The 15132-nt window shown below is 35.6% G+C and overlaps 1 protein-coding gene across 12 annotated transcripts in view; it reads right to left on the bottom strand.

The window, feature by feature from the left end:
- MESK2 (misexpression suppressor of KSR 2) overlaps positions 1–15132 on the bottom strand; it is a 379072-nt gene that overhangs the window by 22589 nt on the left and 341351 nt on the right. For all 12 annotated transcript variants that reach the window (XM_067092545.1, XM_067092546.1, XM_067092543.1 and 9 more), the window contains 6 exons: positions 6334–6550; positions 4691–4794; positions 3535–3676; positions 2837–2978; positions 1062–1216; positions 486–602 (listed from right to left, as the gene is read on the bottom strand). In XM_067092545.1, coding sequence (XP_066948646.1) covers positions 486–602; positions 1062–1216; positions 2837–2978; positions 3535–3676; positions 4691–4794; positions 6334–6550 — 877 coding nt within the window. The remainder of the gene's footprint in view (positions 1–485; positions 603–1061; positions 1217–2836; positions 2979–3534; positions 3677–4690; positions 4795–6333; positions 6551–15132) is intronic.

Here is a 15132-nt window from a genome sequence, read left to right as displayed (position 1 = left end):
AAAAAAGGTATACTACTGTGTAATGAAAACTAACTGATATTTACAATAATTGAAGTAGTGCAGCCACAAACTGCACTAAATATTTGTTTCATAAAATACTGTTTATATCAAATGCAATAGTTTAACCAGACCACTGATTTAAAATTAAATTATTCTTAATAAAAGACATCTTATTTGGTAAACTACAACTTCTTAGAAATTTACCAATGGATAAACTGAAAATGTTGAGGATTCCGAGGGGTTCTTTATACAGATCTGTCTTCAAGACTATATTTGTTTAATCAAAATTTGCCCAATATCATATTTAATTGTAAATGTTCTGCAATACCTGCATTCTGGGACTGGGTTAATTCATTATATGACCATGGGTTAAAAAAAAAAAAAAGTGTGACCAATTCAAAAAAGGATAAACTGAAATATTCTGGTGAACTTTTGCACAGGGTAGATTTACTTTTCCGTACAAGTTACTTCTATTCTTTACTAACCTTCATCCAAGTAGTTAAAGTGGGGTCAAGACGTCCGTTGAAAGTAACTGTGTCATCTACATGAGGAGAAAAGTTAGCAGTGATGTTGAGTACCTGACAGCGGATCATTCGCACATCCTGAAATACAGAAGAGAAGAATTAAGATGATTTAATATGAAAACCACTGCACATGCACTAATTCCTTAAATATAAGACATGCTCCATATCGATGTCCATCAACAAATACTGACCTAAGAATGAACCAAAGAGCTTATACTTTTAACGTATCTTTGCAATTATTAAAGGCCTAAAACCAATGTCCCTACCCCTACAATTAACAACATTTTATGAAGCACCAAGGAGAGGAAAAATCCTTGATATTATCACCCTTCTCTCATTGACTGATAATGCTTGATTTTGACTTTCACATACATTAGTGAAAAAGGCATACTTGACACATCATGCTGGAAACCTTGTGTTAGGATTTTTTAAATTAACTTGGGAAAAATGAAGAACAATTTTATTATATACTTAATCTACCCTTGCTCACTTAAAGAGAACTTTAAACCTATGCAAACAATGATGAAACTGATTTACCTTCTTCTTGTTGGGATCAAGCTCTCGTACAATGTTAAGATCAGTGCGTCTAATGTATGAATCAACAAGTAGGCCCAAATTAGTTGCATTCAGAGCTTTCTCAAAGTGTTGTCTGTAAACTGCCACCAAGTCTTGATTGCATTCTTCCACTTTACCTACAAAAAAAGGCAAAAATTTAATGAACTAACAACCTTGACACTAAGGGGAAACAATATTCCATTCCAAAAAATGAGCAGGAGCACAAAACAAAAATAAAAAAATATACAACCATGAAAAATAGGTACCGCATTATCTTTCTCACTATTAAGTATGATCAAATCACTGGGTGCTAGAATGTATCAAATTAATCTAAGAATATAGTACAGCATTCCATTCATCAATTCAAGAGTTCATAACAGATATACAAACCCATACAATTCAGTCCTACAGAAAATATTTAACTTTTTTCATTAAAGAAAAGGAAAACATAACCAATTGGTATTCAGTACCAACAGTACTGAATACCAATAACATCAAATTTCAAGACCCAATAAAATACATATGCTGTAATGAGACAGATTAGGCTCTTTAGACTCGAATTTTCCAAGAAGCTTACAAAAGCAATTCGGAAAAAAGCTGTTAGGTGAAAAACATACACAAATTGGTAAAGAAGTTTACTATTGAGTTTCACACAGTGTTCAAGAGTATGTGGTAATGTGTATTGTAGCAAACTCCATTACACAGATACTGTTACTTTACCCTCATAACTTATATTTGTAATTATAAGATTATACTAAACTCCTAGAGATTCTAATGACTTCATATGCAAATTTCTTCCTTTCAAATGTCATCCATAGAAAGTAAAAAAATGAAAAAAAAAATATTTTGATGTTAAGTAGCACTGGGGTGACATCTGGAGGCCTTTGCGGGATGGCTCAGATCCATCTTCCCCAAAAGTTGGGTTTGTTCAAACACACCATCATAATTTTTACCAATTTCCCCTTTAACTTTCTATAATAATAAAAGAGACAGAGCAATAAAACATATCACAAAGAAATTTATTAGTTATACTTTTAAATGGGGCAAAAAAGAGTATTAAATTTTTGGGAAAAATATTTGTTAAAAAGTCTTGGTCAATTTCTGTTTTTAGCGAAGTTCAACAGGTCCCGAGTTATATACTTGTTTTTGCCGTTTTCCTTTTTAAACATGCTACAAAAATTGTGAATATTCAACTTCAAAATGAGACCAGAATCAACATTACATCGAGTAAAATTTCATCCAACGCTAAAGAAAATTATTGCTAAGCTCATAAGTAGGAAGTCGCAACAAACTGTTGTACCACATACAAGTTTTAGACTCCCCTGGAATCTCATAGGCTCAATGTCTGCTAAAATTCCAAACCAATCACAGTAAAACTATGAAATCAAATTACTTTTTTCATTAATATTCCCTTCCTAAAGGTCTTAATAAAGTGACAATAAATGTTTAGGTATAAGAACAATGTCAATGGTAATAACATAGAGAAATAGAATAGAACATGAAAGTTACACCATTTCATTATTTCCCCAAACATTTTTTGTGTCACAGCTTCTTGTTTAAAGAACAATATGGGGTCAATACTAAAGCTTATTGTGAATCGGTCAATCACCTGAGAATGCTCAATAATTCAGGGAGTAAAAGTGACAAACATGACTCCTTTCACTTACCAGCTAAAGCTCATTGTGAATCAGTCAAACACCTGAGAACACTCAACAATTCAAGGAGTAGAGATGACAAACATGACTCCTTTCACTTACCAAAGTGATGCCACATGAGGTAGTCCACAGTGCCAGTGGTCATAGTGCCTGATCGCAGGTGTCGAATGTTAAGCTTCTGGTATCCCCATTCAATCCAACCAGCTTGCGTAGATGAACAGTTCACTAAGACCAATGCATCAACCTGTGAATACAAATAACCTTGAGGATAAAAAAATCTGATAACTGTGGATGAGATATGTAAATATCAAAGTGGTAAATAAAATCATTGCATTTGTGCATGAATTATTCAATCTATAATATCTATGACAGCAACATATGAGGATAATAATACCAAAGGAAGCCATTTGCAAACATTAGTACATGAAAATGTAAAATAACTTGGTATAAATGATCAATATATTGAACTTTAAATACTGGCAAGTATTATTCCATTGGCAACGTTTCAGAAATTTTGAAGAGAAAACTAATCACAACAATTTTTCAATTCACATCTGGGCCTTGAAATAATAAATCTATATTATACTTACGAGTCTGTAAGTGGGCAAGTCATCTGCTATACTAGATGGCCCTGGATGGTTATTGATAATCAAGGGGCATATAAAGCAAAAACATGACTAGCTTACAAAACAGCCAAACCTCACAACTGAATTAAAAAAAAAAAAAAAAAAAAAAAAAAAAAAAATCCTTAACAACAGGAGGAACAAAGTAAAATTCATATTGCTCCCCGAATCACTTACGTCATTTGGATATTTGATTGCATATCGTCCAAGCACATTGGCTCCAAGACCCACACCAAAACCAATAAAGCTACGTATATGAAAATGATTCTTGACACATGTGACTGTTTCGGAGAGCTCTTCAATGGTAGGATAAACATACCTGAAAAGATCAAGAAATCAGTGAGGGAGTTTCAAAACAGTTACACAAATGATTAATGGTAAACATGGAGTTGTACAGCTGCTAGTTGTGTCCATAAAATTGGTCCTATCATTTTCCCCTTCCAGTCAAGAAATACCAAGGTACAACAAATTTAAACATTATTAAAAGGTGGAGAGTTTCCTTCTCTATTAATTTGTTTCCACTTGTGCTGCTGTACTTTATATTTTTATTAGGTAAAAACATTCGTCTCAAGGAATAATTTCTTTTAAAAGCTAGTTTTAAACCTTAAACTTAACTTATTTAAACATCCATAAAAGTAGCAAAGGTACAGTAGTGGATTTTAAGTTCTGTAAATAACTATAGTTAACATGGGCAAATTGTTATAATATCTGTGCTTATGTAAGCAAGTTACAATTGTGTATAAGAAATGCACGACTACATGAAGAAACCACACAACAAAAACTAAGGTAATATAATGTTTGACAACACTGAAGCACTTAAAATACACTCCCTATGCAAATATTAACACCCACGTGGTAAAAATTTTTAGATAAGAACTAGTATATTTAGAAAAAACACTACATACTCAGACTATGAATGTACTGTTAACTTCCAAGGGCATGACCCAAATGAAATTTTAAACTACTATTGCATTATGTGGTAATTTTGCTCTTTATCTACCTTGGACCAGGCATTAAAGAATCTATAAAAATGAGTTGTTCATGTATGAGAAAAAAATATCAGTTTTGGGATTAAATTGGCAAACATTTATCAGCTGAATTAATCAATTGAACATAAAGAGAGCTAATCAGCAATGACAAAAAGCAGAAGAAACAAAAAGAGGTAGGTGCTAAAGGAGACAAAACTTCTTTCTATTCTTTTACAGAAAATGTCTCCTGAGACTCATAACAGCTGATTTTTCTTATCCACATACTGTACTTCACTGAACTTCAGAACAAAACAGGTAGTTTGTTTTGGATTTGTAGCATATACTGATACAGCACCAAGACTTACCCTTCAGGCAGTGTATGAGCTCCCTCTTCCTGACCTGGTGCATTTATGTGTACAACGCAGAAATTTGTGAGAATGTTTCGCATTTCTGGATACGAGAAGAATGCCTGAAAGAAAAAAGAATTTGTGAATTAGTTTTTTCAGCACTTCCTTCAGGTAAATAAACTATTTTTGAAGAAACCATTACTTAAAAACACTCAATCGCTGCTAGCTGTCTTTGCACTGCCTATAGTGTGGAAAGCAGTAAGAACTATAAAGCAATGCATTATGTATAAAGTATGGTATTGTATTTTGATTAGGAAACTCTGAATTATACAATCATCGCACAACACCCAAGTTTGTTGTAATACTTTCTGAATCAAGGACATGATTCTTTTCAGATTTTTAGAACTAAACCCACAGTACACTGTTGAATTAAAAAAAATAATCTCCCCATACCCAGTGAACTGAAATATGCTAGATTTTCAGAGTGTCACACAAACTCAGTGTTATATCATCTGCACAAAAGCCTAATGATTTGGATATTTCCTTGAACACTGGCAAAATCAAATAAACTGGTATTGCTATAGTTAAGCAAGAAAAACCAATGCCTTTATGAAATCAAAATTTTGTTGGAAATGTGTGCCTACATATTTCTTCTCATCATCGACAAATAAGGCTATAGTAACTGTTGGATTGTAGAATTTTTCAATCCCTGGATCCTCAAGCATACTCAAATCAAATGGCTGCATACATAATACAAAGACTTACCACTCAAGACCTTGTCTCTCCCCGCTCTATCAGTAACTGGGGGTCCAAAATTCCGATAATCTTTACACATGCAACTTCCAAGGCAAGTTGCATGCTTTGGAACATTGTGTGGGTAGTCATGCTAGATACTTACATGAACTTTTTGAAAAACATGACACCTAAAGAATAAGTCCTAAGAAAACAAAACCCTTCTTATGAGATGCTCACACTACAATACTAATGTTTAAACCCCACCACATACAAAGTATAAATTTACACCATCAGACATCAAGACAATATATATTCCTCTGTAATTGTAACAGAAGCTTCATTTACTTGCACTACAAAAGTAAAATGTGGGAGAGGCAAATGAAAGCATACAATACAACATGAAGTACACAGTATTGTTAACTCGTACATAATATACTCTGGTAAGTGAGCAATACAATAAAACTGAGTACAGAACAGTAATGTAGCTTGGGAAGCATCTATTCAAAACATTATGGTTAAAGATAACAGTATGAAAAATACAAGGTCATCTGTGTAATGACCAGAAGCAATTAAAAATAACCACAGGATCTTTTTCTTATATAAAAGATGACCTACGACAAGGTTGTTTTTAGTTAGGTTCGTTTGGTTCTTTCTTGCAGGTTTATCCTAAAAGTTATGGCCTAGAAACTACTTAAAAGACAAAATCAACAGGATTCCATCAAACAGAATTCTTAAATGCCTCTAAAACCTCAAACTTTCCTCAAAATATAAAAAACTAGGTCAGAAGCAACAGGACATTGTGCTACCTGGCAAATACGGTAAAGAATGTAGCAAATACAATCCATAGCCATGATGTTAACACAAACAAAAAACAAAAACAATTGAAAGTGCTGTATACATACAAAGGTCAGACACTGATAACATACCTGGAAATTCGTAACATGGTTAAGACCAAGATCATGGTAAGTGAGAATTACGGGTTTGGATGAATCCCCAGCAACGGCAACAACAATAGGCCCATGTTGGGTTTCAATGGTCTCCTTCACTCCAGACGTTCCATCCTCACTTAAACTACGAGAATTGGCAACAGACAACTGTACATGTCGAAGCTCAACGTCATCAAGGGCATCGCTGGGCATTGTCCTGGAAAGATAAAACAATCTTAAAACATCTATCAAGAAGTTTTCATTGTGAAAAATACAGAACAGATGGTTGGTTTGCATACTCTTTAAAAAAAAAAAAATCCACCTTGAATGAGTGAGTGAATCATGAAATTTAGTCAAACCAAGCACTGGAGCATTTTTGGACTTTCTGAGTTAAGGTAGTGAAAAGAGAGACAGTGTGGTTAGACACTAACATAAGAGATCCAAAAACTAAATGGGATGTCATGCAGGATTAACAGGTGAAGAGATTGGGCAGAAAAATGAAGAAAGGAAACAAAAAAGGAAATAAAAGGCTAGAAAGTGGTTGTAGCTAAGCGCCACAGGAATGCTGCAAACACCAGTCAGTCATACCTATAGTGCACCACATGAGGTGCATTGATGGCACTTCCCCCTTACAGGGGGTATGTCAAACTTAAAACTGATGGCACTTCCCCCTTACAGGGGGTTATGTCAAACTAAAAACTCTGTGCTGCCTGCTAAACAACCCAATAGAATAACTGCAGGTCTGCTGTACCAGGAAAAATCTAACAAAATCACCCAATAATTTCCACTCAACCTTATCCTTCTGCATCAAAGACAACTTTTTGGGAAAATCCAATCCAACTCTATACAGGATCCAATAAAACATTGTTTTTGGGGAGTACCTTAACACATTAATAAAATGGAAAACACTACAGCCCCATTAAATTTCAAGGCTCTTATCAACTGTCTCTTATGGTTAAATAACTTCCCTCTCTTTTTTTCAAAGTAGTTTGCCCTTGAACACTTTCCAACATCTATCAGGTATGTATTAGATAACATGCAATCAATTAATCCCCACACTCCATAAGGTGAGTAATATTTATCATTAATTTTGCACCATTTATTAAAATAAATATAAGAAACAGAGACACAACCCACTATATCAAAGGTCTAAGGGTCTCAAAGTATTAAAACTAGACAACAGTAGTGTATTGCAAACTATTTCTGTAATAAAATGACACCAATTTAAAAATACATTTACATCCATCCTTTACCTTTCTCATAAACCTTCCACTTATTTGTTTTCATATTTGGTAGCTACAGTAGTTAGTAAGTAGTGTTACCATTTACAGGACAGAACTGGTTTAGGACATTTCTCACACTATATTTTGTTTTCCATTCTCATGTAAAAAAAGGTTGAGTACATGATGTTTGTTTATTTTTCTCTTTACAGTAATAAGACTAAGCTCTACACATCTCTTTGTCTGGATATTTACTTTATTAATCATGCTAGGTAACAGCTACAGAAACTAGTGAGTTGGCTGTTACGCAACAGCTACAGAAGCTAGTGAAGGTAATAGTGACCAGTGTCTTTCACCTCCTTGTAACTTATATTTTAAGTACAAAATATAAAAAATCCATCAGGTATCATGGCTTGTTAATTTTGTTGGCTTTTGCTATTTTAAAGAGACAATTCATGCTAGTGAATGGCCTCGCGCAAACTATATTACACTGAGTGTTAACAAAATGAAGTACCGAGATGGCTGTAACTGGGTGCTGGTATCGAAATTTTTTCCTAATTAAAGGTGTGAAAATAGTGATCATACGTTCACCAAACATTTTTTAATACTGAACTTGAAGTTTAAGCTACTACTTTTATCAGAATCACTTTTCCTAAGCTCACATATCTCAATTACTGATTAAACTTTCAACAAATTACAGGAAAACTAACTTGCACAAACAGGGAAAATAAGCAACACCAATTTTAAAAGCTTTACGATGGTCAGGCTATGCAAAATCTCGGTTTCAGTTCTGCACAAATCTCTAGGTCAGGTCAGGTCAGGTTAGGTTCTGGCACCCTAAATTAGGTTAGGGAAGATAAGGTTGGGATGCATCCTCGTATTTTAATGTTATGGTTTACAGTTTCCTACACTAGGCTGGGTTAGGTAAGGGCCGATAACCAAAGTTATGATGTGGTATGATGATAACGTAAAAATGTATTCCTGCAATTGGCCTTGTAACACTTTCGTCCTATATAATGTGGTTTGTAAACTGTAATGATAAAAAAACCATCATCTTGTAGGTACAAACGGTACGTCCATAAGCCTATAAGAATAACCTCAGCCCGTAGGTCAAGTTGCTTAAGTGTTGATTTGCTTTAATGACAGCTTTCACCTCTGGTCCAATTACAACGAAAAATTCTCAACTTAAGCTTAAACGTACATCCAAAAGACGACTAATAATAATTCAACCCCTGAGTTTGTTAAGCTATTTTCTCATTGTAACTGATTAACTATCAAAACTCGACTTACGAGACTTGAGCCTTGGTCTTCCGGGTCATACATACCGATAATACATGTTTAACGGATAAAATGTCGATTTGTCACAGTAAAAACGGGCAGGACAACGTTATTGTGTCAAAATTTAGCTGCTGGAACAACGGAGTTGGTGTACTATTGCGGTTACATGACGATCTTCGCTTCCGCTCTAGACAGATACGAAGACCAAGTCAGCAGTCGACAAAACATCACAGCATGGACGACGGTGAAAGTGCCGTTTTCTCTAACATTAAATCTATCTAACTATATTTCCTGACAGTTTACTAAACGTTAACGGACTAACAAAGTTTTACATACTTTCCAATAACACTACTTATTACGTGTTTACATAATCCTTTCCTACTTTGTATAAACCCGAACATACGGCGTGTATGTTTTATACAAAAACAACTGACAAACACTTTCTACGACGCAGACGAAGCTTCGCGGAGTTAATGTAATGACATCTCATGATGCACCTATTTCATGATCACCCCATACATTTCTACGTTTACCCTTCGATTTCTTATTTGTTTTTTTCTACATCATGGCTAATTAATTGGCCTTTGTATGTCCTTTAAGAATTACTTATTCACAAACCTCAATTCCCATAACTATTTCAAGGCCTCAACATTATAACACGACTTATTGCATTCAAAGTTGTATATTTCATTATTTCAAAATCTTTTGATATAAAAGATTCACGAGAAAAAGTTGATGATAAAAATAAAAACGGGAATAATAATGTCTTATAAGAGTTGTGAACAATTGCCATTTTAACAAAAAACAGTCATTACAGTTAGCTACTTTGCTGATTCATATAGTTATTCTGCATCACTTGCTTGCTAAACAATAGTTACGAAGCTGCAACTGTCTTCTGATGCTCTTCTGCAACAAAATCCCTCCATAACTATTTCTGAAACAGTTGTACGAATAATCAGGGGAAGGCTAATCAAATAAATTACCTGACTGCTTTTGTGCTTAACGCTGACGTCGAAACTGCTAGTCATTAACGACTATGTATCAAAAGGTTTTATTTTGTTGATGTTGAAACTAAACATGTTTTGTTCTAGGGGGTGAACTTTTATTAAGAGATCATTGTTTGCTCTTAAGTGAATTAGCCTTATCAATTCTGTATAATAATAATACTTAAATTCAATACCAGTAAAACGTGGAAACGAGCATTTTCAGTCTCTACCCAAGTCGCTTTCACCTAGGCCTGGTCATTGATAAGTGGTTTGTTCCAAATATGTCTCGTTTCATAATGTTACATGAAAACCATCAATGTTTATCATCACAAAAACTAAAAATCGTCTTCAGTTATAATCTAAGGTGTGGACTAATTTATTTCTCAAACGGAAATGACAAAAATCCGTGAGATCGATAGGAGACTAACGTGTAAGGATGGTATAGAGTGACATACTGGCTGGGTGTAGTGACACTGTTGTCTGGTTTATTGGTGGTTCCTTACTGACTGAATATACATGTTGTTGTTGTTTCAGATTTAGCTGGCCTTGTGCCAGCACGGGCTCTTGCTCCTAGAGCACCCCGTAACGAATGTACAGAATCTTCTTAGTTGTTATTGGCTGGTGCGAGCCGCAAAGTAGTTTCTACACACAGACAGGCAAAAGAGGTAATGTTTCGGACATCTGTGTTTGTTGGCAGACAAACAGATGGCGATTGCGAGAGACATAACAAACGTACAATGATAAAACGTATATCAATGGAAAGACCAGGAAATTCCACATATGGCCAACTGTGTGAGATTCGAGACAGATTAATGAATACAATGCAGTAGCATAATATATGTGGAATGGCGAGGCGTTTGGCGTCTTCACAAACAAACATACATACCGTTTGATACAGAACTAGTAACAGAAGATTCGGTGGAACATTATGAATACATGAATGGAATGCTTGCGTGACATTGCAAGTAGTGGTGATTGTACATAAATCGAGACAACAATGGTTAGGGAGAAACAGACGGAAATGTTGTATGGTAGAAGTTGGGTGAAGTTGCGTTCCTTGAGAGAAAACGGGATGCTCTTGTTTTTGTCTTGTTCCCTCCGATGGATGACGCGCACACACGTGCGCTCGAAAGAGTGTCACTTCTCGTGAATACCAAATGGTACTGGTGTTATCAGTCTTAATTAGCTCATTTCCTTCGCTGTTTTTGAAAGGACTCTGTTACAAATGACATACAACAGCATTCCATGCCAAAACTACGGAGTATGAGAGGGTGAAAAATTTTGGTTGACTTTTGTAATAACAAGTTGGTTAAGTATAAACTGTATGCTGATGAGACCCAGTTCTATTTTTCCTGTCGAAACGTTAGAAGACACCATTAGTAAAATTGATGCAATAATGAAAGATATAAAAAAATGGATGTCGGCGAAGAAACAAACTTAATGAAGACAAAAATGAGTGTATGCTATTTGGATCTGACAGTGCACTAAGAAAATATGAACACTTCAAAAGAATAACTATTGGTTCGCCAACAATAAATATTGTAGCATCAGTGAGGAACTTAGGAGTATTTACTGATAAATTGTCGATGAAGAACCATATATTGCATATTACAAAAACCTGTAACTATCATATTAGAAACACTGCATTTATTACAAAATACCTAAACGAAGATAATCAGAAAACAGCAATTTGCAGCCAAATACTTTCGAGGCTTGACAACTGCAACGTTATATACTACGGTCTCTCTAAGTATCTACTAAGAAAATTGCAAGTAGTACAAAACAGAGCCGCCAGGTTAATAAAAGGACTACATTCCCGTGACAAAATAACCCCAGCACTAACTGAGCTACACTTGCTCCCAGTAAAAGCTAGAACAGAATATAAAATACTACTTACAGTCTTCAAAGCACTAAAATACGATGAACCAACATATCTGAGAAAGTGCTTAAGCTCTTTAGACCCGAAATGAATATTGTAATCAGACATGCAAGTGAAGCATACAGGCTATTTGAACCTAGAACAAATTGTAAGTCGGGAGAGAGAGCACTTGTACACTGCCCACCAAGACTACACAACAAAATACCGCCTGAAGTGAAGAGCATACAAGCAGAATGCAAATTTAAAAAGGAACTAAAGACTCTCCTATTCTGCAGGAGCGACGATGCTGACGAGAAAACACTGAAAGGCAATTATAAAATTTAAGAAGCACCTATTTTGAAAACGTACATGGGGCCGCCAGAGAGGGAATTATCTCTGTGGAGGGCTCTACATAAAACCAAACAAAGTGAAACAAAGTGAAAGTGAGGGATGTTCGAAGAGTTAAGTTGTTATAATGGGTCATCTACCCATCACATCCAGGCAAAGATGGCCGTGTTTTAAGGACAATAAATTAGCGTCCATACTCGGTGCTATTGTAGGACTTTAAACTTATATAAAGCTGAATATGCATGCTCATTGCTATCGTTTTGATAATTACTATAACCAAATGCTTCTAACCATACCACAATATATCTTCAACCTACAATATGATCAGAAAATTTCCGGGGGTGGCCACCATTTTATATTATACATACATACATATATATATATATATACAGTATATATATATATATATATATATATATATATATATATATATATATATATATGTGTGTGTGTGTGTGTGTGTGTGTGTGTGTGTGTGTGTATGTTTCTATAACATTTTTATATTCTCATTTATGTTATTATTGCCTCAAAGCTTCAATATTATTATTATTTTGTCATTATTTTTCATGGGGGCACGTGCCTGGTGTCTCTTCTATATTAAAGTCGTTAATGTCTATGACTCTGCTGCTTGTTTTCAAAGCTACATTTTTCTGGGTCACTTACTTTGGGAGTACTCACTCGGCATCAAGTCTGTCTTTGTTAGACTTATTAAATAAGATTTAGGGCAGCGTCGAGGCCAATGAACTTAACGCTAACCCACGCCACTTCCTCCCGGCCCCAAACAAGGACAATGAAATTCCTGCAAGAGCTCAAAAATCCTGTTGCTGTTTCCAGTGAAGAAGCTGAGCCAATATTTTGCTGGCGGAGAGTTAGCCTTTGCGCATTTCGTGGCTGATTAAATCAGGTCTGAATCATCACTTGAACGTGATGGCGTGCCTCTCGCACATCTTGCACAGCGCAGTCAGGTCATGCCCGTCCCAGATTGCCCTGCATTCGTTATGAGGTGCTGAAACGGGACCAACTGCTTATTTAAGCCGTTTTTTGCTAGCGGGATGCGACGAACGACGGACGCTGGCGCTTATGAAGGTCAACGGAGCTCGCCAATTCAAATGTATGAGTCAAGGAATTGGGAAGCAAGTGAAGGGAGGATGAGAGGGCACTTTGTCGTCGCTCTCTGTATTTTGATTTAAATGATTTTGTTTCCGTTATGAAACATTCATTTGTTGTCCAGTATCTCGATGATAAACAGATGCCCTCTTCCTTTGGGTGAGGGGGTAGGCCAAGTACATTCCTGTGTACTCTCACAAGAGCGCCTTCGTTCCACTTTCAAACATTACGATATACAGGCGACACAAATTCAGCCAAGTTGTGATCAACCCAAGGCAATACAACCAACCGTCAAAGGAAGAATGATGATCTCCACGGTACTGTATTTCGAACGCTAAATTACATACTTCCTGCGTGACTATTGCCTTCCAAAACCGGCATAATCCGGATGGACGACAAAATTTCCATTGTCCCGGACAGGAACCAATGACGTTCGACATTTTCCGTTCTTTGCTTTGGTCATGTTTTTTAGGAAGATGGTTAATCATGTTCAAGATTTGACATTCCTTGAACTACTGTCAAATCAGAGAATGTAATAAGACTACTAGTCTCTAGATTGCCATCAAAGAAATCTTACACAGATTAAGAGTTGCTTGGCTCTTTTATGTACTTAATGTATATTTTTCAGTCCACTCATGCAAATATACATACAAAATAAGGGACCACTCATGGGGTTAGGAGTACATTTAGTATGTAAATTGTGTAAGAATGTCTACATCCATACAATACTTAAGAACAGTCAGTTGCTAAACTCGCAAAAAGGTGATATACATTTTGTCCAATAGTTTGACTGAGTAATAACACACACACACACACACACACACACACACACACACACACACACACAGAGAGAGAGAGAGAGAGAGAGAGAGAGAGAGAGAGAGAGAGAGAGTCTAAGCTCACTTAGGACTCTCGGGACGAAACGAGTTGGGTTGCGCCAAGACATTCTGGGAGCATGTTTTCCGGTCCGTCGTTCCTTTAAAGATGGTTCCTTTAAAAAGACCAGAGTTACGAACTTTAAGAAAATTCCAAAGCCTCTAAAAACAGCCGATTTATTTTCCTGTTTCGACAGCTGGAAATATTAATTCTAATTAATCTAATTTTACTGCACGGGATCATTTCTCTCCCCACCTCCCTCTGCCCTGAGATCAGGGACATTATAGTTTTTCCTTTTCAGCAGGGGAAATTTTACGGCAGTTACAATTTTTACAGACATGGAAGTCTAATTTTTTAATTGTTATTTCGCTAAGGGAGAAATCCGTTTATATAAGATTTTTTTTTGGGTGGGGTTGCAAAGGGGAATTCATCAATTATTCAATATAGTTCTCACCACGCGAAAAATACTCGGAATTTTGAGTTTCTCAGTTAGGAGAGGTTATCCAAATAATTCGCTTTAACTAGGTAAGTGTTTAACATTTATTTTCGTAGTGGAAAATTTATCACAGTCATTTATGATTTCAACTGGAGGGAATTTATCGTAATATATAATACCTCAGCAGGAGAGAATTTATCACATTTTTCCCAGCAGTGGCAAATTAATCAGAGTTAATTTTAGGAAATTTTCATAATTTAATTTTTTTTTTTGTCAGCAGGGGACAACTTACCGTAGTCTAATTCCTGCCTGGTCTGTTAATGCCCACTATTTTACAGAATCCATTACCACAAGCGGATCAAAGTAATCCTTTCCTTTAGTAATGGCGTACATTATTTACTAAAAAAACAACATCTTCCTGTTAAGAAATTAAGTGAGGTTAAAGTGAAAATGACTGGTAACTCTAAATGTGCATAGGCGTTAATTGGTAGCTGAAGCAGACAGCAGTGGTGAATTCATCTTGCGAGAATGTTGAATATCTGGCGCTGTGTTCAACCAGTTCTCCGAAGCAAACATTACAGAGGCTGTTAAGTACAATGATAATGTGATCTTTTCTTCCAGTGAGTTTTTTAAATTTTCTAATAGCGTTCTGTCTAATTAGCTTCAGTACATCAGAAAAAAACATAAATA

This window comes from Macrobrachium rosenbergii, chromosome 49 (genome assembly GCF_040412425.1).
Source record: "Macrobrachium rosenbergii isolate ZJJX-2024 chromosome 49, ASM4041242v1, whole genome shotgun sequence".
NCBI lineage: Eukaryota > Metazoa > Arthropoda > Malacostraca > Decapoda > Palaemonidae > Macrobrachium > Macrobrachium rosenbergii.
This window is presented reverse-complemented; position numbering and strand designations above follow the sequence as displayed.